Below are 25411 nucleotides of genomic sequence, written 5' to 3' on the forward strand. Positions count from 1 at the left end.
TCTTGAGCCCCTAAAAGTCACCGATTTAGCTAAAATTTTGCACGTAGTGTTTTATTACGACTTTCAACCACTGTGCCAAGTACGGTCTCAATTGGTCCATAACCTGATATAGCTCCCATATAAACCGATTTGACTTCTTGAGTCCTTACAAGTCTCAATTTCGATCCGATTTGGCTGAAATTTTGCACAAAGTATTCTGTTATGAGTCCCAACAATTGTGCAAAGTACGGTCTAAATCAGTCAAGAACCTGATATAGCTCCCATATATCTCGCGATTTGATTTCTTGAGCCCCTAGAAGCCATAATTTGCATCCGATTGGTCTGAAATTTTGCACGTAGTGTTGTGTTATGACTTCCAACATCCAAATCTTTCCAAAACCTGATACAACTCCCATATAAACCGATCTCCCGATCTGTCTTCTTGAGCCCCCGAAAGCCGCAATTTTTGTCCGATTTGGATGAAATTTTGCATATAGCGTTCTGTTATGACTCTCGAAAACGGTGCCAAGGACGGTCCAAATCGGTCAAGAACATGATATAGCTCCCATATAAACCGATCTCTCGATTTGACTTCTTGAGCCCCTAGAAGCCTCAATTTTCAATTTTGCATGCGGTGTTCTGTTGCGACTTTCAACAACTGTACCAAGTACGGTCCAAATCGGTCCACAACCTAGTACAGCTGTCATATAAACCGGTCTCTGGATTAGCCTTGTTCGGTTCCTAGAAGCTTTAATTTTTGCTGGTTTTACTGAAGTTTTTTTTGTATAAATTTTTAGCATAATCCATGGCGGTGGGTTACCGAGATTCGGCCCGGCCGAACTTACCAAGCTTTTAATTGTTTAACCTTAAAAGTACCAAGGTACCTCGCGGTCATTTGGTACCATTTTTGGCGGTAACACTTTTTTTACCTACCACCACAGGTTAGGGGTATTTTCTTTTAGTCATTCCGTTTGTAACATATCGAAATATGCATTTCCGACCCTACAAAGTATATATATATTTAGGATCGTTGTAAAATTCTAAGACGATTTAACGATGTCCGTGCGTCTGACCATCTGTCCGTCCGTGTGTCCATCAGTTGTAATTATTTTATTTTTCTTCAAAGCAAGCAGCTCTGCCAAAAAAATTTAAAAAAAACCAAATTTACAGCAAAAAAAAAATACACGTATTGCAAGCTAACTGCCGAAACCCCATATACTTGCATTACGCCATAGTTTCCTTCACGGAATAGAAAATAATGCATATATAGAAAAGTAGCTGACCCGGGCCCGCTCCGCTGCGCCTTCTTTTACTTTATATGGAACAAAATTTTCCTTAAATATGTCCGGTTTGGGGTATTGGCCCTAAAAACTATTAATATTTAGTTCCACTCACTTTACGAGCCAAATTGTCTTGGTGAGCAAATACGTCCTATTTGGGGGTTGTTATGGTGGTGGGACATCCCCTAGACAGTTGGTCCCTAATGTTACTCTTTCCCAAATACCTTTAATTTGAGCCCCATATTTCCATAGTCGGCAAACTTGACCGGCTTGGGGAGTGTTTTGGGGGATGGGCGGCCACTCAGTGAGTTGGCCTTGAAAATATATATCGGATTCGTGTTCCACTCTAAAAAACCCTCTTATTTGAGCCTCATATTGCAAAAGTCAGAAAATACTTACTATTTGGGTGGTGTTGTGGGGGAGGGGTGGCCCCATAGACACTTTTCCCAAATATTCATATCAGATTCGTGCTTTACTCCCAAAGGCCTTTTAGTCGAGCCCCATATTGCTACGGTCGTAAATTTGTCCCCTTTGGGGGATGTTTTTGGGGAGAGGCGGCCCCCCAAACACTTGCTCCCATATTTGGATATCAGATTCTAATTCTACACTCAAATACCTTTTATTTAAGCCCCATAATCCCATGGTTAGTAAATAAGTCCTGTTTGGGGGGTGTTTTGGAGAAGGGGTGGACCCCCAGAAACGTGGTCCCACATTTGAATATCAGATTAGTATTCTACTCGCAAATACATTTCATTTGAGTCCCATATTGTCATGATCGGTAAATATGTCCGATTTAGGGGTTTTTAGGGGTTGGATGGTGTTGTGTGGGTGGGATTGCCCCATAGACACTTTTCCCGAATATTGATACCAGATTTGTGCTTTACTCCCATAGACCTTTTATTTGAGCCCCATGTGGCTATGGTCGTAAATGTGTCCCCTTTTGGCGAGGTTTTTGGGGAGAGGCGGCTCCCAAACACTTGGTCTCATATTTGAATATCAGATTCTAATTCTACACTCAAATACTTTTATTTAAGCCCCATATTGCCATGGTCAGTAAATAAGTCCTGTTTGGGGGGTTTTTCGGGGAAGGGGTGGACCCCCAAAAACATGGTCCCACATTTGGATATCAGATTCGTATTCTACTCGCAAATACCTTTCATTTGAGTCCCATATTGCCATGATCGGTAAATATGTCCGATTTATGTTTTGGGGCTTTCGGTCGTCCCCCTAGCACTTGGTTCGACAAATGGATATCAGATACGTTTTCTTATCCTAAATACCTTTCATTTGAGTCCCATATTGTCGTGATTGGTCTAAATATATGTTTGGTAGGTTTTAGGGTGGTGCGGCCCCCCTAGGTACCCCATCCGAAATTTGGATACGAAATTTTTATTTTTAGAGTACTATATGAGAGCACACAAAATTTCGCTTAAATCGCACCACCGATCTCCGAGATCTGGCGTTTTGAAAATTAGGGTCTTCAGATATCAAAAAATGTAGTACCCTATTTTCACCACGGAATCATTATGCACCATCTGTGAAAATTTCAAGAAAATCGGTTCAGCCGTTTCTGAGTCTATAAGTAACACACAAACATACAAACAAACAAAACTACAAACAAACACAAATTGATTTTTATATATAAGATACAAACGACGCAAACTGCATATCACTGAGAGCAGATTTCTGCTTGCGGTATGTTTTTAGACAATTCTCATTTATCTACATTCACAAGTGCCACCAAACAGTCTATGTGCGAAGTTCAGTTTATCTATATATAATTTATCTATGAGTATATTATGTAGTGTATCTATGAGTATGTATGTTTGTGTAGAGTAGAAAAAAAAACCCCAAACTGACATGTAGGCCGTTGGAGGACAAAACAGGACTCCAATGGCAGATGTTTAGTTGTTCTTGTAGCCACATTTTCATGTGGTGGTGGCGATCCTCGTCAAGCTCGTGTGGGTAAGCAAGTTTGTTGTGGTCCAAAGGACCGATCGCCGTGGGAACAGTGTGAAAATTGGTTATTTAAAGGCGCCAATAACCCGCCTTGTCATATAGAGCATCAAAGGCACTCAGTATTTGTCCAAGAGCCGGTTCCGCCCGGCCTCTCACGGATATTCTATGCTCTTTACAGCTGATTTTCCGCTACTGCCGTTGCAGCTACTCCGTAAAGAGCATTCTACTATTTGCAACCTGTGAACGCGACCGGTAGCCCACAGCTAAGCTTCTCGTGACAGCCAGAGAACACCACACAGATCGGACCGCAAGGTTCCAGCCTGTGTGGTACTCACAACTATCCCGTGTTAGTGGTAGAGTACAATTCTTGCATATTTAAAGAACAATGAGAAGTCATTTTAGGATGTTGCAATGCTCACTGGGTAAGCTAATACTGTATAACTTCATGTTTAAAACAATTAAAAACATTCAAATCATGATAAATAATTAAATTCCACTTACCTCATCTATCTTAGCAGCAATTCCTTCTAAAAGTTTATATGGTATTGTATAGTTTTAAATAAGGAGAAAAAGATACATGTTATTAGGTATTAACTAGTCTAGAAATAAACAACAACAATACAAATAAAAAATTAAATTTTGACAAATTTTAAAATTATATATAACCAGCGGAATAGGAAGAAGAGGTTAATGCTAAATTTAAATAATATTTTATTGCTAAGCATTAGTTTTGCACATTTGTACTCATAAGAAAATTAAAATATATACAACTTACATACTTAACTGTGTGATATTCAAGTTAGACATAGAGAGAGGTACGAGTATGTAATTATTAAGAACATATTTAACTTTATTGAATAACATTAAAAAAATACATTTTGTTTTTTAAACTTGTAAATATAAAAAAAATGTTAAGGATAAAAATAAAAACGGTTTCATAAAATTTATTGGATATGATTGTAAGTTTATAACTATTTCATATAGGTTATAGATCAAACAAGACTAAACCCCAATGATAATATTAAACAAAAATATTAATTCATTGCTTTAAAATTATTTTACCAAATACTAATTTGACCTAGTCAATTTTTATTAATTGTAATGGGTGGCCAATCATGTAAAATACTTTTACCGTAAGTAACATTAATTTCTCTCCTAAATGGCCCATACATATACATATGTATTAAAATTTCTTCTAGTCCTAGAAAGGCAAGACATTATAATTTAAGACTACAACTTAAAGGCAAAACCATAGATTAGTTAGTGTGTATTGTGTGGTCATGTTTTAATGCAAAGATATTAGCTTTTTTGTTTTCTTTGGATGTGTGCTATAAAGAATGTTTCCAGAAGGGATATTTTTCATTTATTCTCTTAATTAGATGTAGTTTAAAGAAATAGTTACATTTTAAGATGTATTTTTATAATTTTACAATAGTTTACTATGATTATAGAATATTTATATTAATAAAAATGTTCCCCCCAAAATAACATCTTCTTAAAATTATAAGCAAGAAAACCTATACACCTTGATTTGCAATGAAGTTCTTAAAAAAATGCAATAAACCGGTTACAAAACTTGGTTGGCGGGGTTATCTTCTTCCATATCAATGGCAAAGGCAAAAAAAGTAAATATGCATGAATTTATTGAATTAACCGGAATTTTTCACACAAAACTGCATGAAACTTGAGAAAACTTAAGGCTGCTATATCAGTATATAGAGCGACTGAGAGCTTTATTAGTATGGATTTTGGCAATAATCAACAAAAGACAACTGCCAAGTCTTGGTAAATTGAAGATGAACTTGTAGTCATCATTGCAGAGTCTTTGGATGGATTTAAAATCAATTTATAAAGAAATTTACCAAAGAAAAAAACGCTTTGTTGGATACTTTTTTAAAATGATATACAACAATAATATACAGCCCAATTGAAAATTCCCTGGGAATAAACTCCCAGGCTATTAATTTCTCTCTCGAATAAAATTCTCCTATTCTGATTGAATGGGGAGAGGAAAAATTTGGGAGAGTGAATTTCGAATTTGCGAAAAAAGCTGTTTTGCTTCAGCTGTTTTATTTTGGCTACAAATTTTACTATTATATTTTTGAAAAAAAGAACATAAAGTAGAACAAGTAAAATGGCATTGGATACCTACCACCTCGGGTATATATGTAAATCCCATTTCGTCACAATCCGGTGAAAATTGGATAACTTAAGCACCCAAATTCGGCACTGGCATTAAGTGGTCTAATATATATGTCACTATTCAATTTTGTAGAACAAAATATTGGTCTTTTTGGCAGATATTTCCAATTATAAACCGATCTGAACCATATTAAGGTCGGATATCGTGAGACTCAGAAAAACTCACTGTCCAAAATTTCAACGAAATCGGGTAATAATAAATAAAGTTTTTATGGGCTTCAGTCCCCTTATCGGCAGATCGGTCTATATGGCGGCTATATCTAAATATAGTCCGATCTGAACCATATTTAGGTCGGATGTTGGGAGGTCTTCACCTACTCACTGTTTCAAATTTCAGGGAAATCGGGTAATAAATGAAGCTTTTATTGGCTTCAGACGCCTTATCGGCAGATCGTTCTTAATGGCAGCTATATCTAAATATAGTCCGACCTGGACCACATTTAGGTCGGGTATCAGTAGGCTAAAAATAACTCACTGTTTCAAATTTTAGCGAAATTGGTTAAAAAATAAAGCTTTTATGACAGCTGTATCTAAATATAGTCTGATCAGTACCATATTTGGGTCGGATGTTGGGAGGCTTGAAACTGCGCACTATTCCAAATTTCAGTGAAATCGGTTAATAAATAAAGCTTTTATGGCCTTCGGGCCCTTTATCGGGAGATCAGGCTATATGGCAGCTATATCTAAATATGAACCGATCTAATTTACATTTAGGTCAGATGTCGGGAGGCTCAAAATAACCTACTGTTGCAAATTTCAGCGAAATCGGGTAATAAATAAGGTTTTATTGGTCTTCAGACCATTTATCGGGAAATCGGTCTATATGGCAGCTATATTTAAATATTGTCCGATCTGAACCATATTTGGGTCAGTTATCGGGAAGCCGGGGGCTGCCGTAGCGCAGAGGTTAGCATGTCCGCCAATCCTGAACGCCTGGGTTCGAATCCTGGCGAGACCATCAGAAATAATTTTCAGCGGTGGTTTTCCCCTCCTAATGCTGGCAACGTTTGTGAGGTACTATGCCATATAAAACTTCTCTCCAAAGAGGTTTCGCACTGCAGCACGCCGTTCGGACTCGGCTATAAAAAGGAGGTCCCTTATCATTGAGCTTAAAACCTAAATCGGACTGCACTCATTGATATGTAAGAAGTTTGTCCCTGTTCCTTAGTGGAATGTTAATGGGCAAAATTTGCAATTTGTCGGGAAGCCGTAAACTACTCACTGTTTCAAATTTCAGTAAAATCGGATGAAAAATAAAGTTTTTATGGGCATTAGACCCTTTATCGGAAAATCGGTCTATATAGCAGCTATATCCAAATATGGTCCGATATGGCCCGTTCGAGAACTTAACCAGACGTATCTGCGCCAAATTTCAGCTCAATATCTCAATTTTTGAAGGCTGTAGAGTGATTACAACGGACGGACGGACAGACGGGTAGACGGACAGACACACGGACATCGTTAAATCGTCTTCGAATTTTACGACGATCCGAAATATATATACTTTGTAGGGTCGGAAATTCATATTTCGATGTGTTGCAAACGGAATGACTATGGATATACCCCCTATCCAACGGTGGTGGATATAAAAACAACCAAAAATAAGTTATAAAGGTTGTTAAAAAAGTTTACCAGCGTGTTTAGTGTTGCCTTTGTAATGTTTTACTTTTTATATTTTGATATTGCATTATAACCTACAGCCTGTCACAAAATTTCTGTGTTGTCATAACAACTTTCCGTCCTCATCCAACAATCGTTGGCTAAAATGAGATGCTTCCAGTGTGGTCTGGTGGACGTTGGCGTATTCTCTTGCCAAAAGGAGTTAAGAAAGCTGAATCTACCGAATCGTTCTTGAGCAGAACTACTTAAGTGAGTTATATAGAGGTTTGCTTCGATTACATCATGGTGATCTGCCTGATACGCTGCTTTATCTAAAGACCTACATTTATGCAGCTAGAACTTGAATATCTAATTGACATTCCGGACGGCGAGCACTTTTGTTGTTGGTTGGGACGACTATAGGACTATGGATTAATTTATATCCTTGTGGCGTGAACGTTGCCAAATGTGGCACCAAGTATTCTTTAGTAACTGATGGTCTGAAGTGTAATGTAATAAACAGGCAGAAGACTTCTTGCATATCAATGAGTGCTGCCTGATTCTACTTTAAGTTCAAAAATAAGGAACCTCTTTTTAGAGTCACTTTGCAACATTTCTTTATGTATATGGGTCTAAGGATATTGAAATATGAATCACATATTTTGATACCAATGTATATTACATGGCAGCCGGATGTACGCTCCGGATTGACCCGATGAAGACCTTCATCGGCAAGGGCCTCGGTCTATACCACACTGCTACAACAACAACATACTAAAGTATATTCATATACCAATTGTAGAATTTTCGTCTTTTACTGTTAATAAATCTGAAAAACTTATGCAAACCTTCTATGGTGGGTACATGACATTTAAGCTGGTAGAACTTAACAAAATTTGTTCTTGTTTTTGATGAAAGTAAAATGAAAAAGTGAAGTGAAAAATAATTTCCGTACATAATAAATTGTTTGTAAATAATAAGAAGTGGTAAAATTTTTTTTATAAAAACAATTAAATTCATAACTTTTTACACTAACTCCCTTTGTTTAGGAGAATTTTTCCTAAATTTTATCGTCTCATTCTCCCTTTTATTTCGATTTAGAATATCTACTTTATCGAAGTTTGTTTAGAATAAGGGAAAAGGGAGCCAGGAAATTTTCATTCAGAATAGGAGAAACGGGAATAGGGAAAAAACTCCCAGGGAATTGAAATACAGAATAGGGCTGATAAAATCCGTATTTAAGTTTTTGAGTCATGTGAACACAATGCCCATGCACGAGGAACCATTAGAGTATATTAATTTCTAGAACCAAAATGTCTTAGCCAATATTTTGCACTTTAAATTACAAAATAACACCCACTTCGATATATTATAAAGTAAGCTGAACTTGCAAATTTATTAAATATAAAAGTATAACATATTTCATATAATATTGCTGGTTTTTTGAATTATACTAATCACAAAACTCGGCTTAGAAGTTATAATGTGGCCGATATAAACTATTTTGTGAAACCTTTGTTTTTAAAACAAAATCAATATAAAATTGTATAAAATAATTAAAATTTTGTACAGTTGTAATTTATGTACTAAATTAAACGAATTCCATTTGAATAATATATATATATACTATTATATCTTATTAATCTAATCTTAATTTAAAATGTACCAATTTTTGTCACACCTTACTTCTCCTGCTCCAGGTATATACTTTATACGAGAAGAAGAAAGCATTCATTGTTTAACTTATGTGGATTGTTATTTTTGTTAGACTATGATATCTCTAGATCTGCATTACATTTCTCTGATAGTTTTATTAGATTCTTATGTTTATTTACCTAAATCAAAAGAAAATATAAATTATCAAATATTATTATATGCCAATAAATAACATTGTAATATTTAAAGATCTTAATTTAATTAGTCTTAATTATACCCTTCAAATCATTATATGAGCTATTGAAATATTTTTGAAATCAATAAACATACATGTATTCTGGCAGTTAAGAGCAACAATAAAACACCTCAAAATGTCCTCTCAGTGGCAAATTGGAAAACTTTTTTCAAAAACTATATTAATCTTTGAAGTAGAAATCAATCAATTAGATAGTCATTTATCTGCTGGTTATGCCAACTGTCAGCTATTGGTTGGAATGTAACAAGGAGGAATTGTCAGTCCCAATTCTACGTTGAACGTGGTATTATTGCCTCACCCTAAAAACGCTAACATAATACAAACTTTGGATACCCATCACCTCGGGTAGATATGTAAACCCCCTTTCGTCACAATCCGGTGAAAATTGGATAACTTAAGCACCCAAATTCGGCATGGACATTGAGTGGTTTAATAAATATAAGTCACTGTTCAATATTGTAGATCAAAATATTGGTCTTTTTGGCAGTTATATCCAAATATAAACCGATCTGAACGATATAGGACACGGATGTCGAAAAGCCTAAGATAAGTCACTGCGTGAAATTTCAACGAAATCGAATATTAAATGCGCTTTTTGTACGGCCAAGACTTTAAATCGAGAGATCGTTCTATATGGCATATATAACCAAATCTGGACCGATCTGGACCAAATTAAACAAGGATATAATAATCATCCTATTTTATTATAACTCCACTACTTTTTCCGTAGTTGTATCTTAATCTTAGTCTGGTTATCTGGTCTCAATCATAGTTTATTAAGGTCCCGAGAACTCATATACAAGTAACATTTTCAGACAATAAATCTACTTTTTATGGGATTAAGACCCTAAATTGGAAGAGCGGTGTATATGACAGCTTTATCCAGTCTGTTCTGAACAACATTTGGGTCCTATGTTGGGAGGCCTAAAACTACTCACTGTTTCATATTTCGGCGAAATCGGTTAAAAAATAAAGCTTTTATTAGATTCAGACCCATTATTGGCAGATCGGTCTATATGGCAGCTATATCTAAATATAGTCCGATCTGAACCATATTTAGGTCAGATATTAGGAGGCCTAAAACTACACACTGTTTGAAAATTCAGCGAAATCGGGTAACAATTAAAGCTTTGATGGGCTTCAGACCCTTTATAGGCAGATCGATGTATATGACAGCTATATCTAAATATACTCCGATCTGAACCATATTTGGGTCCTATATTGGGAGGCATAAAACTACTCACTGTTTCATATTTCACCGAAATCGGTTAAAAAATAAAGTTTTTATGGGCTTCAGACTCTTTATCTGAAGATCGGTCTATATGGCAGCTATATCTCAATATAGTCCGATCTGAACCATATTTTGGTCAGATGCCACTGTTTCAAATTTCATCGAAATCTGGTAATAATTAAATTTTTTATTGGCTTCTGAGCCTTTATCGACAGATCGGTCTATATGACTGCTATATCTAAATATAGTCCCATCTGAACCATATTTGGGTCTTATGTTGGAAGGCCAAAAACTACTAACTGTTTCAACTTTCAGCGAAACCGGCTAAAAAATAACCCTTTTATGTGCTTCAGACCCTTAATCGGGAGATTCGTCTATATTGCAGCATCTAAATATAGTCCGATCTGAACCATATTTGGGGCAGATGTCGGGAAGCCCTAAACTACTCACTGTTTCCAATTTCAGCGAAATCGGATAAAAAATATAGCATTTATGGGACCTATACATGTTTCTCACCATATTTGCATATAGCTGCTATATAGACCGAACTGCCGATAAGGAGTCTAATATCGGCAGATCGGTCTATATAGCAGCTATATCCAAATATGGTCCGATTTGACCCGTTCAAGAACATAACCAGCGTACACCAAAAAGACGTATCTATGCCAAATTTCAGCTCAATATCTCAATTTTTGAAGGCTGTAGAGTGATTACAACAGACGGACGGACAGACAAACGGACATCGATATATCGTCTTAGAATTTTAAGACGATCCGATATATATATATATATATATTTTGTAGGGTCGGATATTGATATAACGGGACGAGTGAATGCATAAAATGAGTCCTACAGCAAAAAGAAAGATTGGTTCGGATTTCAGTGTGTGCACGTTGTACAATGCATGTATTCGAGTTCATTTTGCTCCAGATAAAGTACTATTTTCTTGTCGTCTGCTTTCGTAGTATGAAATTCGTACGAAGGCAACGTGGTTCATTTGGCAAAAGCATGGACTAGACACACACGCCTAGTTTTTTTATATGAGACAACAAACAATTTGCAAACGATTTGTGTGATCAGTTCATATTTTGAAAATTACAGTTGCTGAATTGCATGAAACAGCTGTTCGTTGCTGCAAATTTCTGATGGAAAAAAAAACCTCCAGTAGAAATTTGCAAGCTCTCAATTACCAGACTCAAAATTGTGCTCGCTCTCACGCACTCTCCTGCTCTCTTCCACTGGTGAATAAAGTACGCGAACGACTTCCAGTAACAATTTGTGCAAACTGTCACCAAAGAATGGGTTTGTGCAGAGCTTTGTTATGCACCTACAATCAACGACCTTTGAGCTCCCTCCCATCACACTCCCTAAGACCTTACATATGATACCCAGCCGCATTTGATAGCCCAGACACTTAGGATAAATTTTTATATCAGACTAGCTGAACAATACCCGCGCCTTCTTTGACAATATAAAGAAAAACATTTTCCCTTCTATATTTTTATTCTGCTTTTTAAGAACTTTTTGAGAAGTGTCATGCGGTAAAATTTATATGTATTCCTCTTCAACAGCATATAACTTTTATCTTAATCAAAAAGTTCGACCGAAGGATTTTTTATCCTTTTATGCTTTAAACCGCTTGAGGGATTTTTGGAGTTTAGGTTTTGTTGGTTCAGAGTGGCAGTCTATTTTCTACAGACTTACTTAGAAAATTTTAGACAATTGTGATGGGATTCGAACCCACGACCCCCGTACTGGTTATCCGAGCACACTACCAATTCGACTAAAGGAGCCACAGAGGGTATTTCGACTTTAATTTGAATCCCCTATCCCAATGATTGGTGTATTTACGTCACCATTGGCTCTCAGATTTGACTCCATATATTCATGGTTGGCGCTTCGTGTTTCACGGTCAATTACCATTTATTTGAACCCCGATAGTTCCATGCAAAATATGTCCTGTTTGGGGATCTTTTTGGGGTGAGACGGCCTCTGAAATGTCTGTGCTCTACTTTCAAATACCATTCATTTGAGCCCCATATAGGTTGTTTTTTGGGGTGGGGCGGCAAATCAGCCACTTGACCTTTGTAGATTCGTACTCTACTCTCAAATGCCTTTTATTTAAGACCCATTATGCCCTGGTAGATAAATATCCTCATCAAGCTCCTGTATGAGCAAGATCGGTCCGGCCCAAAGGACCGATCGCCGCAGGAACAAGGTGGCCATTGGTTATTTAAAGTCGCCAATAACTCGCCATATCATATCGAGCATCATAGACACTAAGTATTTGTGTGATAGCCGGTGCCACCAGGCCTCTCACTGAGACTCTCCGCTCGATACCGCAGCTACTCTGTATGGAGCATTCCACTATCCGCAACCTGTGGACGCGCCCAATAGCTCACAGCTAAACTTCACGTGACAGCAATGAACACCGCACAGATCGGATTTGGCCCAGAAAGTAGTTATATTTGAGCTCAATATTGCCTTGGAAAGTAAAAAAAATCGTTTGGGGGTGGGTGGACCCCAGAGACTTGTTCCCCCATAGTAGGTTAGGTAAGAGTGACAGTCTTTTACAGACTCACTTAGACAATTTTAAGTCCATTGTGATACCACAGTAGCAGACCAAGGCTTCTGGCGGGAATCAAACCCACGACCCCTGCACTGGTAATTCAAGCACGCTACCCACTCGACTACCGGGGCGCGCCTCCCCCATAGTAATTGTCCGCAATTTCGTGTTTTTGGATTACCATAACAAACAAAATTTTGCTTAAATCGTTGCACCCATTTCAGAGATCTGGCGGTTTTGAAAGTTATGGTAAGGGGAGGGTCCTCTCTCTTCATTTTCAGAAGGAGATCAACCACCTTGATTAAATGCATGTTAACCATCTTGACTCTGACTCTTTGATTGGGTTGAGATTCTAATATGTAAGAACTAAAAATTATTTACATGAAAGCATACTCGTTTTATTTCTTGGCTGCTTCCAGTAGAAAAAAGAGGGAGGTTCAAAAGACAAAATATCCCGACCATAGAAAGTATAAAATCCTTTTTGAATGATGAGTTATAACACATTTTAGAGAATAGTTTTCTAAACCTAGTTTTCGAACTTAAGTCATAGAATTACTAAAGGTTTATAGTACGAAAGATTGTCGTTACCCGTTTTTATAATTATTTTAATTCTTACGAATGCTAGTTTTACTCCTTTGTAAGTATGTGTTGGCAATGCTATGTAATATATTAAACAGAAATTTTAATATTTTTTTTTTAATTTACCTAAATCTTAATGAATTAAATCGTTTGAATGATTATATATTTATAAAAATTTTTCCGTTATGAAACAACTAAAGGGTGATTTTTTTGAGGTTAGGATTTTCATGCATTAGTATTTGACAGATCACGTGGGATTTCAGACATGGTGTCAAAGAGAAAGATGCTCAGTATGCTTTGACATTTCATCATGAATAGACTTACTAACGAGCAACGCTTGCAAATCATTGAATTTTATTACCAAAATCAGTGTTCGGTTCGAAATGTGTTCATTCACCGTAACGTTGCGTCCAACAGCATCTTTGAAAAAATACGGTCCAATGATTCCACCAGCGTACAAACCACACCAAACAGTGCATTTTTCGGGATGCATGGGCAGTTCTTGAACGGCTTCTGGTTGCTCTTCACTCCAAATGCGGCAATTTTGCTTATTTACGTATCCATTCAACCAGAAATGAGCCTCATCGCTGAACAAAATTTGTCAAAATTTGAACACATTTCGAACCGAACACTGATTTTGGTAATAAAATTCAATGATTTGCAAGCGTTGCTCGTTAGTAAGTCTATTCATGATGAAATGTCAAAGCATACTGAGCATCTTTCTCTTTGACACCATGTCTGAAATCCCACGTGATCTGTCAAATACTAATGCATGAAAATCCTAACCTCAAAAAAATCACCCTTTATTTCCCTGGATTTATATTTCACTTATTGAGGAACTAAACTACCCTCTTCTTTTCTGTCAATTCATTCTAAATTATAAAATGTATTAGCGATTTGTGAAAGAAGTACAAAAAGAACATACCTTATCATTAGGATGATAGACATCTTGCCTTTCTCAGCGGCGGAATTTATTACCGTTTGGCATAGGAGGATTTCCATATCCTTGAGTGGGAGGGTTATCTAAAAACAAAGTAAACATTTGGGGAAAGATATTAACTGAAAATGAAAAAGCAAATTTTCTAAAATGTTAAAGAAGTAGGTAGGGCACTTTTTGTCATAAGATCATTTTTAGACTTTTTAGCCACCGATAATAGATACACTTTTTAGTAACATGGAATTTCTTACTTATTACTTTCTTCTTTGGAATCATTTCAATGCCACATTTAGCGAACTTACTGTATTGATTTGGACCTCCATATGGATTCATACGATTCGAATACATATTTGGATGTTTTGTTGGTCCCCCACCATAATTCTGCTGATAACCATTGCCAAAGTTATTGGGTACGGGCGGAGCTGCCGGATTTGCAGCGGGTGGTGGATACATGACTGGTGTTTGTGGATGCGGTACAGCTGGAGGTGGAGGGCCATTATTTTGGGGTGTAGGGGGTTGTTGCCAATTAGGAGGAGGCTGATTTGCAGATGGTCCAACTGCGGCGGGTACTGCAGGCGGTGCTGTGGCTCCCCATTGATTATTTTGCCATTGATTTGCTGAAGGAACCGGTGGGCAAGGAGCCACTGGAGGCGGTGGTGCTGCTCCAGCCCATTGATTGTTTTGCCAGGCCGGTGGTCGTGATGCTAAAGGACCAGGCCCTTGAGGTGGTGGTCCATTCCAGTTGTTTGCCATTGGAGGGGGGTAATTATTCCAATTTGGAGGAGGACCAACATTTTGATTTGGCGGTGGCATTGGCGGTTGTTGTTGGTAACCTCCATAACTTGAAGGAGGCGGTCCCTGGGGATACTGCTGAGGTGGTGGTGGACCCCATTGTTTATAAGCTGGTGGAGGAACCTGTTGATAGGGAGGCATTTGTTGGGGTGGCGTTGGATGCTGACGGTTCATGTGTGGTGGATATCCTCCTGGATATGGCCCAGGTGGCATATTATTATTATTTGGGAAAGGCCCATTTTTAATACGTGAATCAATTTTATTTGACTGCTCTTTGCTTTTTTGTGGTGCAGCATCTTTGTCGTTGGGTTTTTTCGGCTCCTCTCTTTTGTAAATTGATTTTCTAACATCCAACAAAACATTTTTAACCACATGGGATTTTTGCACTAAAAGAATGGTACATTAGTATTTTAATGCATATTTTTTTCTTAATTTCCGTCATACTTACATACAACCTTATCTACGGCATCATAATCATCAAATTCTACGAACGCTAAGCCTCGACGCTTGCCATTGGTTTTGTCTACTAAAATCTCCACCGAAACCACATTTCCAAACTCCGAGAAGTATTCCTTAAGACAATCCTCATCGTGTTCATCTTTAAGACCAGCAACAAAAAGTTTCTTTACGGTCAGACCCTTTGTGTTATCCGGGGCAGCAGGTTCAGGCCGAGGTAGAGCACGTTTAGATTCAACTTTTCTTTATATCACCAAAAAAAATTGATATTAGCATACATGTATGAAACTTCATAGTTATATGTTTGTGTGTACTTACTTGCCGTCGATTATATGTGGTCGACTGGCTTGGGCCTTGTCAACCATAGCGATCTTACTAAATGTTACAAATCCAAAACCTCTAGAACGTTTTGTCACATTGTCCCTCATCACTACCGAGTCTACAACTTTGCCATATTTACTATAGAATTTACGCAAGCTTGCTTCGGTAGTCTCTCCTGATAGACCGCCAACAAAGAGTTTTCTTAAATGTTCCACCTCGCAAATTTCCTGAAATGTTTTTATATACAGTTAACTTTAGAATTGTTACCGAAGGTACAAAGAGAAATAATTTTACATCATCTTCATCACTGACGGTAATGTCAATAGTATTCTCATTGTTTTGAGAAACTTCCTCGACATCGTTATCCTTTTCTGTTGTCGTAACCATTTTAGGTGTAAATAAGCTAATTTTCGAGTTTATTGTTCTACTCTCCAGGATTTTTATGTCTTATTTTAATTTATTCCTTTGCTAACTTTTCGTCGAATACCGAATGTAATACAGTTACAGTGTTATCAATCCATAGTGCATATTTAAGTAAACACACACAACTATGGTTGAAGCTGGCTCAAGGTAGATCCATAAACGGTAAGATGTGAGCTGAGTACAATTTCAGGATGCACTTATAAGATTTTTTTCTCGCGGAATACACTATCTGTCAACGAGTTTTGGTTGTGTTGTGGCATTTTCGCTGTAAGTGACGTCAGTATTAGTTTTAAGGGTGGTACTATGACATAATTACCAGGTAGTGTACCGTAAATAGCTGAGTACAATTTTTTTTCTCCCGAAGTGCACTATCTGTCAACGAGTTTTGGTTGTGTGTGTGTGTGTATTATAGTTAAGAACCAAAGCACACACAACCAACGAAAAATGACGCAAACTAGTAACATACTCAAAATCAGATCACTGATTTTGACAGATAGTGCACTCAACATTTTGTTGTTGCGCAACTGCCACTACCTGTAAATGAATATATCTTGGTTTAACCCAAGATATATCTGTCAAAATCAGTGATTAGTACAACTCTAAATTTGGGTATGTTACTAGTTCGCTCCATGTTTCGTTGTTTGTGTGTGTTATGGTTCTTAACTATATACACACACACACACAACCAAAACTCGTTGACAGATAGTGCACTTTGGGAGAAAAAAAAATTTACTCAGCTGTTTACGGTACACTACCTGGTAATTATGTCATAGTACCACCCTTAAAACTAGTACTGACGTCACTCACAGCGGCCTGGTTTGACGTATTAATGGTGTCTGATTTTTGTTGCCATTCTCTTCGTTGTTATCTTTTTTCTCGCATATTGTCTGCTCATGTACGCACGTATACACACACGCACACAAATTTGTCACATAACAACACACAACAAAGACAACATCATTGAAACAGAGTTGATTCGTTTTAAGCCTAGTACTGACTTCGATTTTTCACACGAAAAACTGCCAAAACGCACTATAAAAAAATGGTGACGAAGATAATGCGAAATAATTCCGTACAAGTAGTACTGAGTTCTATGAGCAAAAAGTAACGACATGTCGCTGAATCAGGATAAATTTCGCACAATTTTAATTGTAACCCTGATGCAGCGACATGTAGCTACTATTTTGCTCATAGAACTCAGTACCACTTGTACGGAATGTGTTCGCATTATCTTCATCACCATTTTTTTATAGTGCGTTTGAGAGTTGTTCGTGTGAAAAATCGATGTCAGTACTAGGCTTTAGCAATTAATTGAAGCGAAATTTGTATAGGCTCAGCGACATGTCACTACTATTCTGCATATAGAGCTCAATACCACTTTAACGGAATGTGTTCGCAGATTCTTCGTCACCATTTTTGTATAACGCTGTTTGACAGTTGTTCGGGCGAAAAGTCGAAGTCAATACTAGGCTTTAAGGCCAAAACAGAGCATTACGCTTTGGCCTATATTGTTCCAAAAATAAAAAAATCATTAATCAATCATATAATGAGTTATATTTATCCAGGTAGTGCACGGCAAACATCTGTGTACAATGTTTTCGCGCGAAATGCACTGTCTGTCAATGAGATTTGGGTGGGTGTGCGCTTTATAGTCAAGAATTATAACACCCTCACAAACAACGAAAAATTGTGCGAACTAGTAACATACTCAAAATCACAATCAATATTTCTTTTGTCAACTGCTCGTATCTGTAAATCTATATAACTAAGTACATGACGAGGAGATTATACGTTGCACTAACTTCGCACAAATTTAAACAGTGTTGATAAAAGTTACGAAATAGTGGATAATACTTACTTTTTCATCCCTGACCAGTGTCAATTTTCTCTATAACAAAATGGCTGCTTGAAGGATGCCGTATTGTTTACAAATAGGTTGCCAAGTGGGTTTCAGGTTTGGTATGAGATACCATACTTTTGTTAAAAAGCGTTGCCATAGAATAATTTGTTTTACATTCTTCTTGTTTTGGCAATGATTTAAGGAATTTTACTTAAGTTTACGGGTTGGAGCACTATTTTTATGGGAGCTTCTATCTATTTTTATTTTTATATGGGGATAATTCAAGAAAATTTTGGTTTTGGCATTGCCATTAATGCCTATATTTTATGAGACTGGCAAGGCCTGGTAATACAAAATGGCTGCTTTTGCGAGTTGCCCATAGGCTGAGAAATGTATTTAGTTGGCAATCAGCTGTTTTAGTAGTGATGTTTCTTGAAAAAAAGTTGTGTGTGAAAAAATTTGTAAAATTTTAGTTTTTTAATAAATAAAATTAGAGTTTTAATTACAAATATTGCAAAAAACTAAAGGGTGAGTTCAATTCGCATAAGATTGTTTACCCCCTGTATGGTGAAAGTTGTTAGTTTTCAAGCAATCAAGTGTGGAAAATTTTCACAGAAATTTGCATTTCTGACTGAATTTTTTTTCAACGAAGCTGTGCTGTATGTGAATGGTTACGATTTTACGACCCTTTTTTATATATATTAAGATATATATAGTGTGTGACAAAACAAAGAGAAACTTTCAAAAATTGATATTGAGTGTTAAGATTTGCAAAAAGAATTGATACGCAATGATTTTTGCATGCAAAATTCTACAAAGGAAAAAAATAAAATGAGTATATAATGCGATGGGTTATCAGTGAGGAATGTACAAAAGAAAAAATTGCCTAAAATAGGTTAATTTCAGCAACAAAAATACTGTAGCCAGCCAGCCAGCGAGCAAGCAGCAGCGGTAGCCTGCCACCACAGCCAACCAACAACCAACCACTCACTCGTTTTGCAACTTAAGAAGAAGAGAAGAGGTGTGTGTTTTGGATTGTTGTCGGTCTCCTCGGTCGCCACGAAATGGTGCGCTAGTATAGAGCCTAGCTTTGCTGTTGGAACGCAATTCTAGGCGAGCATGAAAAAAAAAAATAACAAAAAAAATAGAAAAAATTTTAACAATTGTATCAAAGTGACATGTGTGCATGATTTTCTTTTCGTATGGAAAGGATGACGGATGTATAAGCAGCCGTAAGCAGCTATGATTTCCAATAAGATTTGCAGATTGTTTTGATCTACATACTCATGTATGTAGATACTCAACTCAATCTACCTTCGTTGATTCAGAGGGAAGCAATGAAATGAAAAAAAATAATGCACCACGACCACCACACCTAAGAGGAGTGAGAGCACACAGATATCAAAAAAAAATCTGTTTTGGAAAAAGTCAATTTAAAGCATACGAAGAAAGCTTCAAAGTGGATTTCGGGCAGCTGCAACTGCAGCAACTAGCTGGCTGGCTGGCTAGCTAGCTATGCCACATAAGCTTGTAGCTTGTTTTTCTTTTGTTTTTGGTCACTCTGGCTATGGGTCAAAGAGAAAGGATTTTAATTACTTTGATTAAGTGCTGCCTGCTTTCGTTCTACAAAACTATGAATAATACCTCCCCCGAACTATGCACCATCGCCACCACCTCCTCCGCTACCATCGCCACCTGTTTGATGATAATAATCATCAACATGATTACATCTCAAGGGTACACATATTAAGTTGTTGTGTACGACAATGATGATATATGTATGTAATAATAACAACAATAACAATTTCTAACCATTTGCTGGCATTTTGGGTGGTGTACGACGCGTTTGTGCAATTGCGTGTGTGTGTATATATATGTATGTATATGTGTGTATGGCTGGTATATCATCTGTTGTCTATTGATTTTATTATTAATCGCAATCACAGATTTCTCCGCAAACATCTTTTGGGCTGATTTGAAGGACAAGGAAAAACGAAGGAGTTGGAGATGGCTTTGTTTTTGAGAATGGGATGAAATAAAACTTTCTAAAATTAAACAACTTTGTTTTTAGTATACTTCTTATGCCACTTATGTTGTTGTTGTTGTTTTTGCACTTGTTACAGTATAGCTGTAAATAGCTTGAACATTGGCTTGAACTGTACGTAAAGGCTTTACTGCAGTTTTTAGAAAGTTTATGTTGTTGTTGTTTTTACCAACAATTTTTTAATGGATTGCCTCGTAAAATATAGCCAAACCCTTAATAATTTTCTCAACATCTCGATCGTCTGCGCTACCTCTCTAATGTCTGACACCTAGTTTAGTTGTTGTTGTTCTAGCAGTGTGTTGTCTTTCATGCATACGTCTGCTTGGTTCTGTCATATATACAGATTTAGGTACTCTGCGACTAAGTTGATGTGCGTCCAGAGGTATTTGGTTCTAAGTCGAGTAGCATTGGCATGGCAGTTAAACAGCGTCGTTAGTCGTGTGAACCCATTAATGAAATGGCTCTGTAGGAATTGAGTTGCCTGCAATCAACGAAGGAGTCCACCATAGCGCAGGAGTTAGCATGTCCGCCTATGACGCTGAACGCCTGGGTTCGAATTCTGGCGAGACCATCAGAAAAAATTTTGAACCGTGGGTTTCCCCTCCTTATGCTGGCAACATTTGTGAGGTACTATGCCATGTAAAACGTCTCTCCAAAGATGGTGTCGCACCGCGGCACGCCCTTCGGACTCAGCTATAAAAAGGAGGCCCCTTATCATTGAGCTTAAACTTGAATCGGACTGCACTCATTGATATGTGAGATGTTTGCCCCTGTTCCTTAGTGGAATGATCATGGGCAAAATTTGCATTTTGCAATCAACGAAACGAAATTAAGCCAGCAATACTCTGGTTTGTCGAGGAGAGCCTAACTTCTTCACTTGCAAAGGGTGGCGGTCGATCTTCAAGGAATGTGACTGTGTCTGCATAGATACTATCTCGACCTGCCTGAAACTGCACTTGATCTAAAGGTTCTGTTCTAGTTGTTGTAGCCACATATTTCCATGTGAAGAAGCGTTCCTTGTCAATCTCTAAGGTCGGTCCAGTCCATAGAACTGATCTCCACGGGAAAAAAATTTTTAATTGGTAATTTAATGGCGTCAATAACTCGACGTCAAGTGTCAAAGCCACTCAAGACGGTACCAACCAGCCTCTCAGTGAGACTCTACATTCGTTACAGTTGATTGTCCACAAGTGGAATTGTAGTTACCCGTATACCTAAGACGCATTCCGCTATCCCCAACCTGTGAACGCGCCTCAGTTCAGGTTTTCTAGATAACAAAGTCGTAGCTGAAAGTTCCAATCTGTGTGAGGTGCCCATAGTTATCTCGTGATGGGATCTAAATGTTGTTACCCATATACCCAAGACGCATTCCACTATTCCCAACCTGTGGACACGCCTTTCTCAGCTCAGGTTTTATAGATAACGATGAACACCACACAAGTCGTAGCTGAAAGTTCCAATCTGTGTGTAGTGCCCATAGTTCTCCCGTGATGGGATCTAGAGGTTCTTTCTTGTAGCGCTTAACCTTGCGCTCTAGATCATATAGATCCAACCATATGGTTTGTGGCGTTGGGTGCCTATCTACATAATGGTTATGATCTCTGTGATAGCAGATACTGCTTAGACTACATGTAGTCAATCACATGGCAGCCGGTTGTACGTATCGGATTGACTCGATGAATTCCTTCATCGGCAAGGGCTGCCGCCTCAGTGTACTACACACTGCTACAACAACAACAACATGTAATTGTTTGTGCCTTCGCTCGAGAAGAATATTTGTCTGCACTGTGTGGTGCTCATAGTCATTCTGTGCCGAGAGGTTTCTTAGTTATTGTAGCAGTATGTTGTACATCGAGGCGGCAGCCCCTGCAGATGAAGGACAATACAATCCAATGGCAGCCGGTTGTAAGTACCGGATTGACGCGATGAAGTCCTTCATCAGCAAGGGCTGCCACCTCAGTGTACAACACACTGCTACAACAGCAACAACAACAAGTTTTAATGCCATGTTGAAACTTCTCTTCAAAGAGATGTCGCGCTGCGGCTCTCCGTGCGGACTCGGCTATAAAAAGGAGGCCCCTTATCATTGAGCTTAAACTTGAATCGAACAACACTCTTTGACATTCTAAGTCGATCTAGTCATGTCCATCCGTCGGTCAACTTGCGATCTTGAACCCGCAATTATTATCCGATTTGCTGAAATTATACGCGAAGTGTTCTGTTAAGTCTTCCAAGTACGGTACAAATCGGCTCCCATGTAAACAGATCTCTCGATTTAATTGTTTAGGCCCTGGAAGCCCCAAAAATGCCCCATTTGGAGGAAGTTTTGCACGTACTGTTCTGTTATGAATTCCAACATCCGTGTAAAGTACGGTCTTAATCGATATATAAACTGATATAGCTGTCATATAGGCCGTTCTTCCGATTTGACACATTGTGCCCCTACAAGCCTTAATTGTTATTAAATTTTGTTGAAAATTTGCCCGTATGGTTCTGTTATGACTTCCAACAACAGTGCCAAAACCGGTCTAAATCGGTATCTAATCCGATATAGCTCCCATATAAACCAATGTCGCGATTTGACATCTTTAGCCCCTAGAAGTCGCAATTGCTATCGGATTTGTCTGAAATAGAAATATAGCTCCCATTTAAATCGATCTCCCGATTTGACATCTTGAGCCACTAAAAGTAGCAATTGTTATCCGACTTGGCTGAAATTTTGTACGTACTGTTTTGTTGGGAATTCCAACAGCCATGGTTAGTGTTGTCCAAATGGGTCTGTCGAACATAGCACATTTTTTTGCCCACCATCATAGGATAAGGGGTATATTCATTTAGCCATTCCTTTTGCAACAAATCGAAATACCCATTTTCGATGTTTTGCAAACGGTCATCGTAACGATGTCCGTGGGTCTGTCCGTCAGAATATTTGTTCCACTAGCCGAACGTAGAATATCGTTCCAAGCGGCTAGATCTTCTGCGCTCATTCTAAAATCTCTGAAACCAAGTTTCGTGGTGTCTCCCACCACTTGATATTTCCATCGGATGTTTGGTCTTCCCGGTTTGCGTGTACCACCGTGTTTGCCTTCAAAAGACTTCTTTGCTGGAGCTTCTTCATCCATTCTGACAATATGCCCTAGCCAACGCAGCCGTTGAATTTTGATGCGTGTATCTATGCTATGGTCGTCATACAGCTCGTGGTTCAAAGGTCGCTATATTCGCCATTATCGCAAACTGGTCCATATATATACGAATCTTTCTCCCAAATATTCCAAGCACTACCTCATCTGCTTTCACAAGTACCCATGCTTCAGAACCAACCACGGGTAGTATATTGCCAGCATTAGGAGGCGAAAACCACCGCTGAAAATTTTTTCTGATGATCTTGCCAGGATTCGAAGGCAGGCGTTCAGCGTCATAGGCGTACATGCTAACCTCTGCGCTCACGCAGCGTCTTGTATTAAGACTCCCGACCAGCATATGATCCAGATCAGTCTATATTTAGATATAGCTGCCATATAGACCTATCTTAATCCATAAATAAAGCAATTGTTGTCCGATTTCGCTAAAACTTTAATAGTTTTCGGGTCTAAAATAAAATAGGATCCAGATCAGCCCCTATTTGCATATTACTTTTGCTCAGCATAAGAAAATTCTCTATCTAGGCTCGGGAGAAGAAGTCCCTCAAGCCTCTGTAGAACTGATTTTTATCGGGCTCTTTCAGTTTCAGTATTGAGATCACACTGCCCATTTCCCAGACATCGGTAACTATTAGTTTTCAGAGACAGCTTGAGGATCTGTGTCGGAAAATTGATATATACTCAGCTCTCGGCACATTCAAGTTCCTTAGCATCAGTACAGAGATTCTGTCGGAGCCTTGCGCCTTGAATAACTGCGAAAGACATTTCTAAGTTTGACCACGGCAAATTTAACGGTTGTTTATCGTCCCGGAGACTACGTATAAAACGCATGGTTTTCTTTATTGCCTTGTCACTTACGGTATCTTAAAAAAATTTGAATAACCGGGCGCATCTCTTCGGGTCCAAGAGCAGTCGAATTGTTTTTCTTTTGATTGATATACGTTTGGCGTTAAGGGGTTATGAAACCAGATGGTCGGTGGGCAGACCAGCCCCCATATGCATATTACTAAGTATATGGTTGTCGTTGTTGTAACCACATGTTTATATGTGGGCGTGGCGATACTCCTCTAGCTCCTAAAGGTGAGCTCGTTCCGGTCCAGAGAACCGATCGCCGTGGGAACAGGGTGGCCTTTGGTTATTTAAAGGGGTCAATAACTTGCCTTGTCATATCGAACATCATGGGCACTCAGTATTTGTGCAAGAGCCGGTGCCACCCGACCTCCCACTGCGACTCTCCACTCGATAACGCTGATTGTCCGCGACTGTAGTTACAGCTACTCCGGAAGGAACATCACACAGATCGGACCTCAAAGTTCCAGCTTGTGTGGTGCTCACAGCTATCCCGTGCAGAGCCTTGTCATATCAAGCATCATAGGCACTCAGTATTTGGGCAAGAGCCGGTGCCGCCTGACCTCTCCCGGATGGAGCATTCCACTATCCGCAACCAGTAGAGGAGCCAGGTAGCTCGCAACTTACTTTCTCGGGACACCAATGAATATCACACAAATTAAAGGTGAGCAAGCTCGTTCCGGTCCAAAGAACCGATCGCCGTAGGAACAGGGTGGCCAATGGTTATTTAAAGGCGCTAAAAACTTGCCTTGTCATATCGAGCATCATGGGCACCCAGAATTTGTGCAAGAGCCGGTGCCACCCGACCTCTCACTGAGACTCTCCACTCGATAATTGTCCGCGACTGCCGTTGCAGCTACTCCGTATGGAGCATTTTACTTTCCGCAATCTGTGGACGGTACCTCGCAGCTTAGCTTCTCGTGACAGCAATGAGTATCACACAGATCGGACCTCAATGTTCCAGCTTGTGTGGTGCTTACAGCTATCCCGTGCAGGGCCTTGTCATATCAAGCATCATAGGCACTCTGTATTTGGGCAAGAGCCGGTGCCGCCCGACCTCTCACTGAGACTCTTCCGCTCGATACCGCTGATTGTTCGCGACTGCCGTTGCAGCTATTCCGCATGGATCATTCCAATATCCGCAACCTGTGGACGCGTCCGGTAGCTCGCAGCTAGGCTTCTCGTGACAACTATGAACACCACACAGATCGAATGTTCCAGCTTGTGTGGTGCTCACAGCTATCCCATGCCGGTAGTGGAGTTGTTATAAAAGAGGATGGTTAATTTATCCATTGTGGTGGG

At 38.7% G+C, this 25411-nt stretch overlaps 3 protein-coding genes across 3 annotated transcripts in view; 1 reads left to right on the forward strand and 2 right to left on the reverse strand.

Annotated features, from left to right (window-relative positions):
* Positions 1-14424: 14424 nt before the first annotated feature.
* LOC106091089 (ribonucleoprotein RB97D) lies at positions 14425-16304 on the reverse strand. Its single transcript, XM_059361434.1, has 4 exons — positions 16108-16304; positions 15811-16040; positions 15485-15735; positions 14425-15422 (listed from the first exon to the last, which is right to left on the reverse strand). Exons 1-4 carry the CDS (start codon positions 16198-16200, stop codon positions 14425-14427), a joined length of 1572 nt encoding a protein of 523 aa, XP_059217417.1. The 5' UTR covers positions 16201-16304.
* A 2157-nt stretch (positions 16305-18461) lies between these two features.
* Positions 18462-25411, forward strand: part of LOC106091092 (oxidoreductase-like domain-containing protein 1) — a 34469-nt gene continuing 27519 nt past the window's right edge. The window contains exon 1 of the mRNA XM_059362014.1: positions 18462-18604. The gene's annotated coding sequence lies outside the window, so the exon portion shown is untranslated. The remainder of the gene's footprint in view (positions 18605-25411) is intronic.
* Positions 19731-25411, reverse strand: part of LOC106091084 (homeobox protein rough) — a 39235-nt gene continuing 33554 nt past the window's right edge. Inside the window, exons 5-6 of the mRNA XM_059361435.1 lie at positions 20998-21171; positions 19731-19771 (exon numbers count right to left, since the gene is read on the reverse strand). Coding sequence (XP_059217418.1) covers positions 19731-19771; positions 20998-21171 — 215 coding nt within the window. The remainder of the gene's footprint in view (positions 19772-20997; positions 21172-25411) is intronic.

The sequence above is a fragment of the Stomoxys calcitrans genome, chromosome 2, assembly GCF_963082655.1.
Source record: "Stomoxys calcitrans chromosome 2, idStoCalc2.1, whole genome shotgun sequence".
NCBI classification, from domain to species: Eukaryota; Metazoa; Arthropoda; class Insecta; order Diptera; family Muscidae; genus Stomoxys; species Stomoxys calcitrans.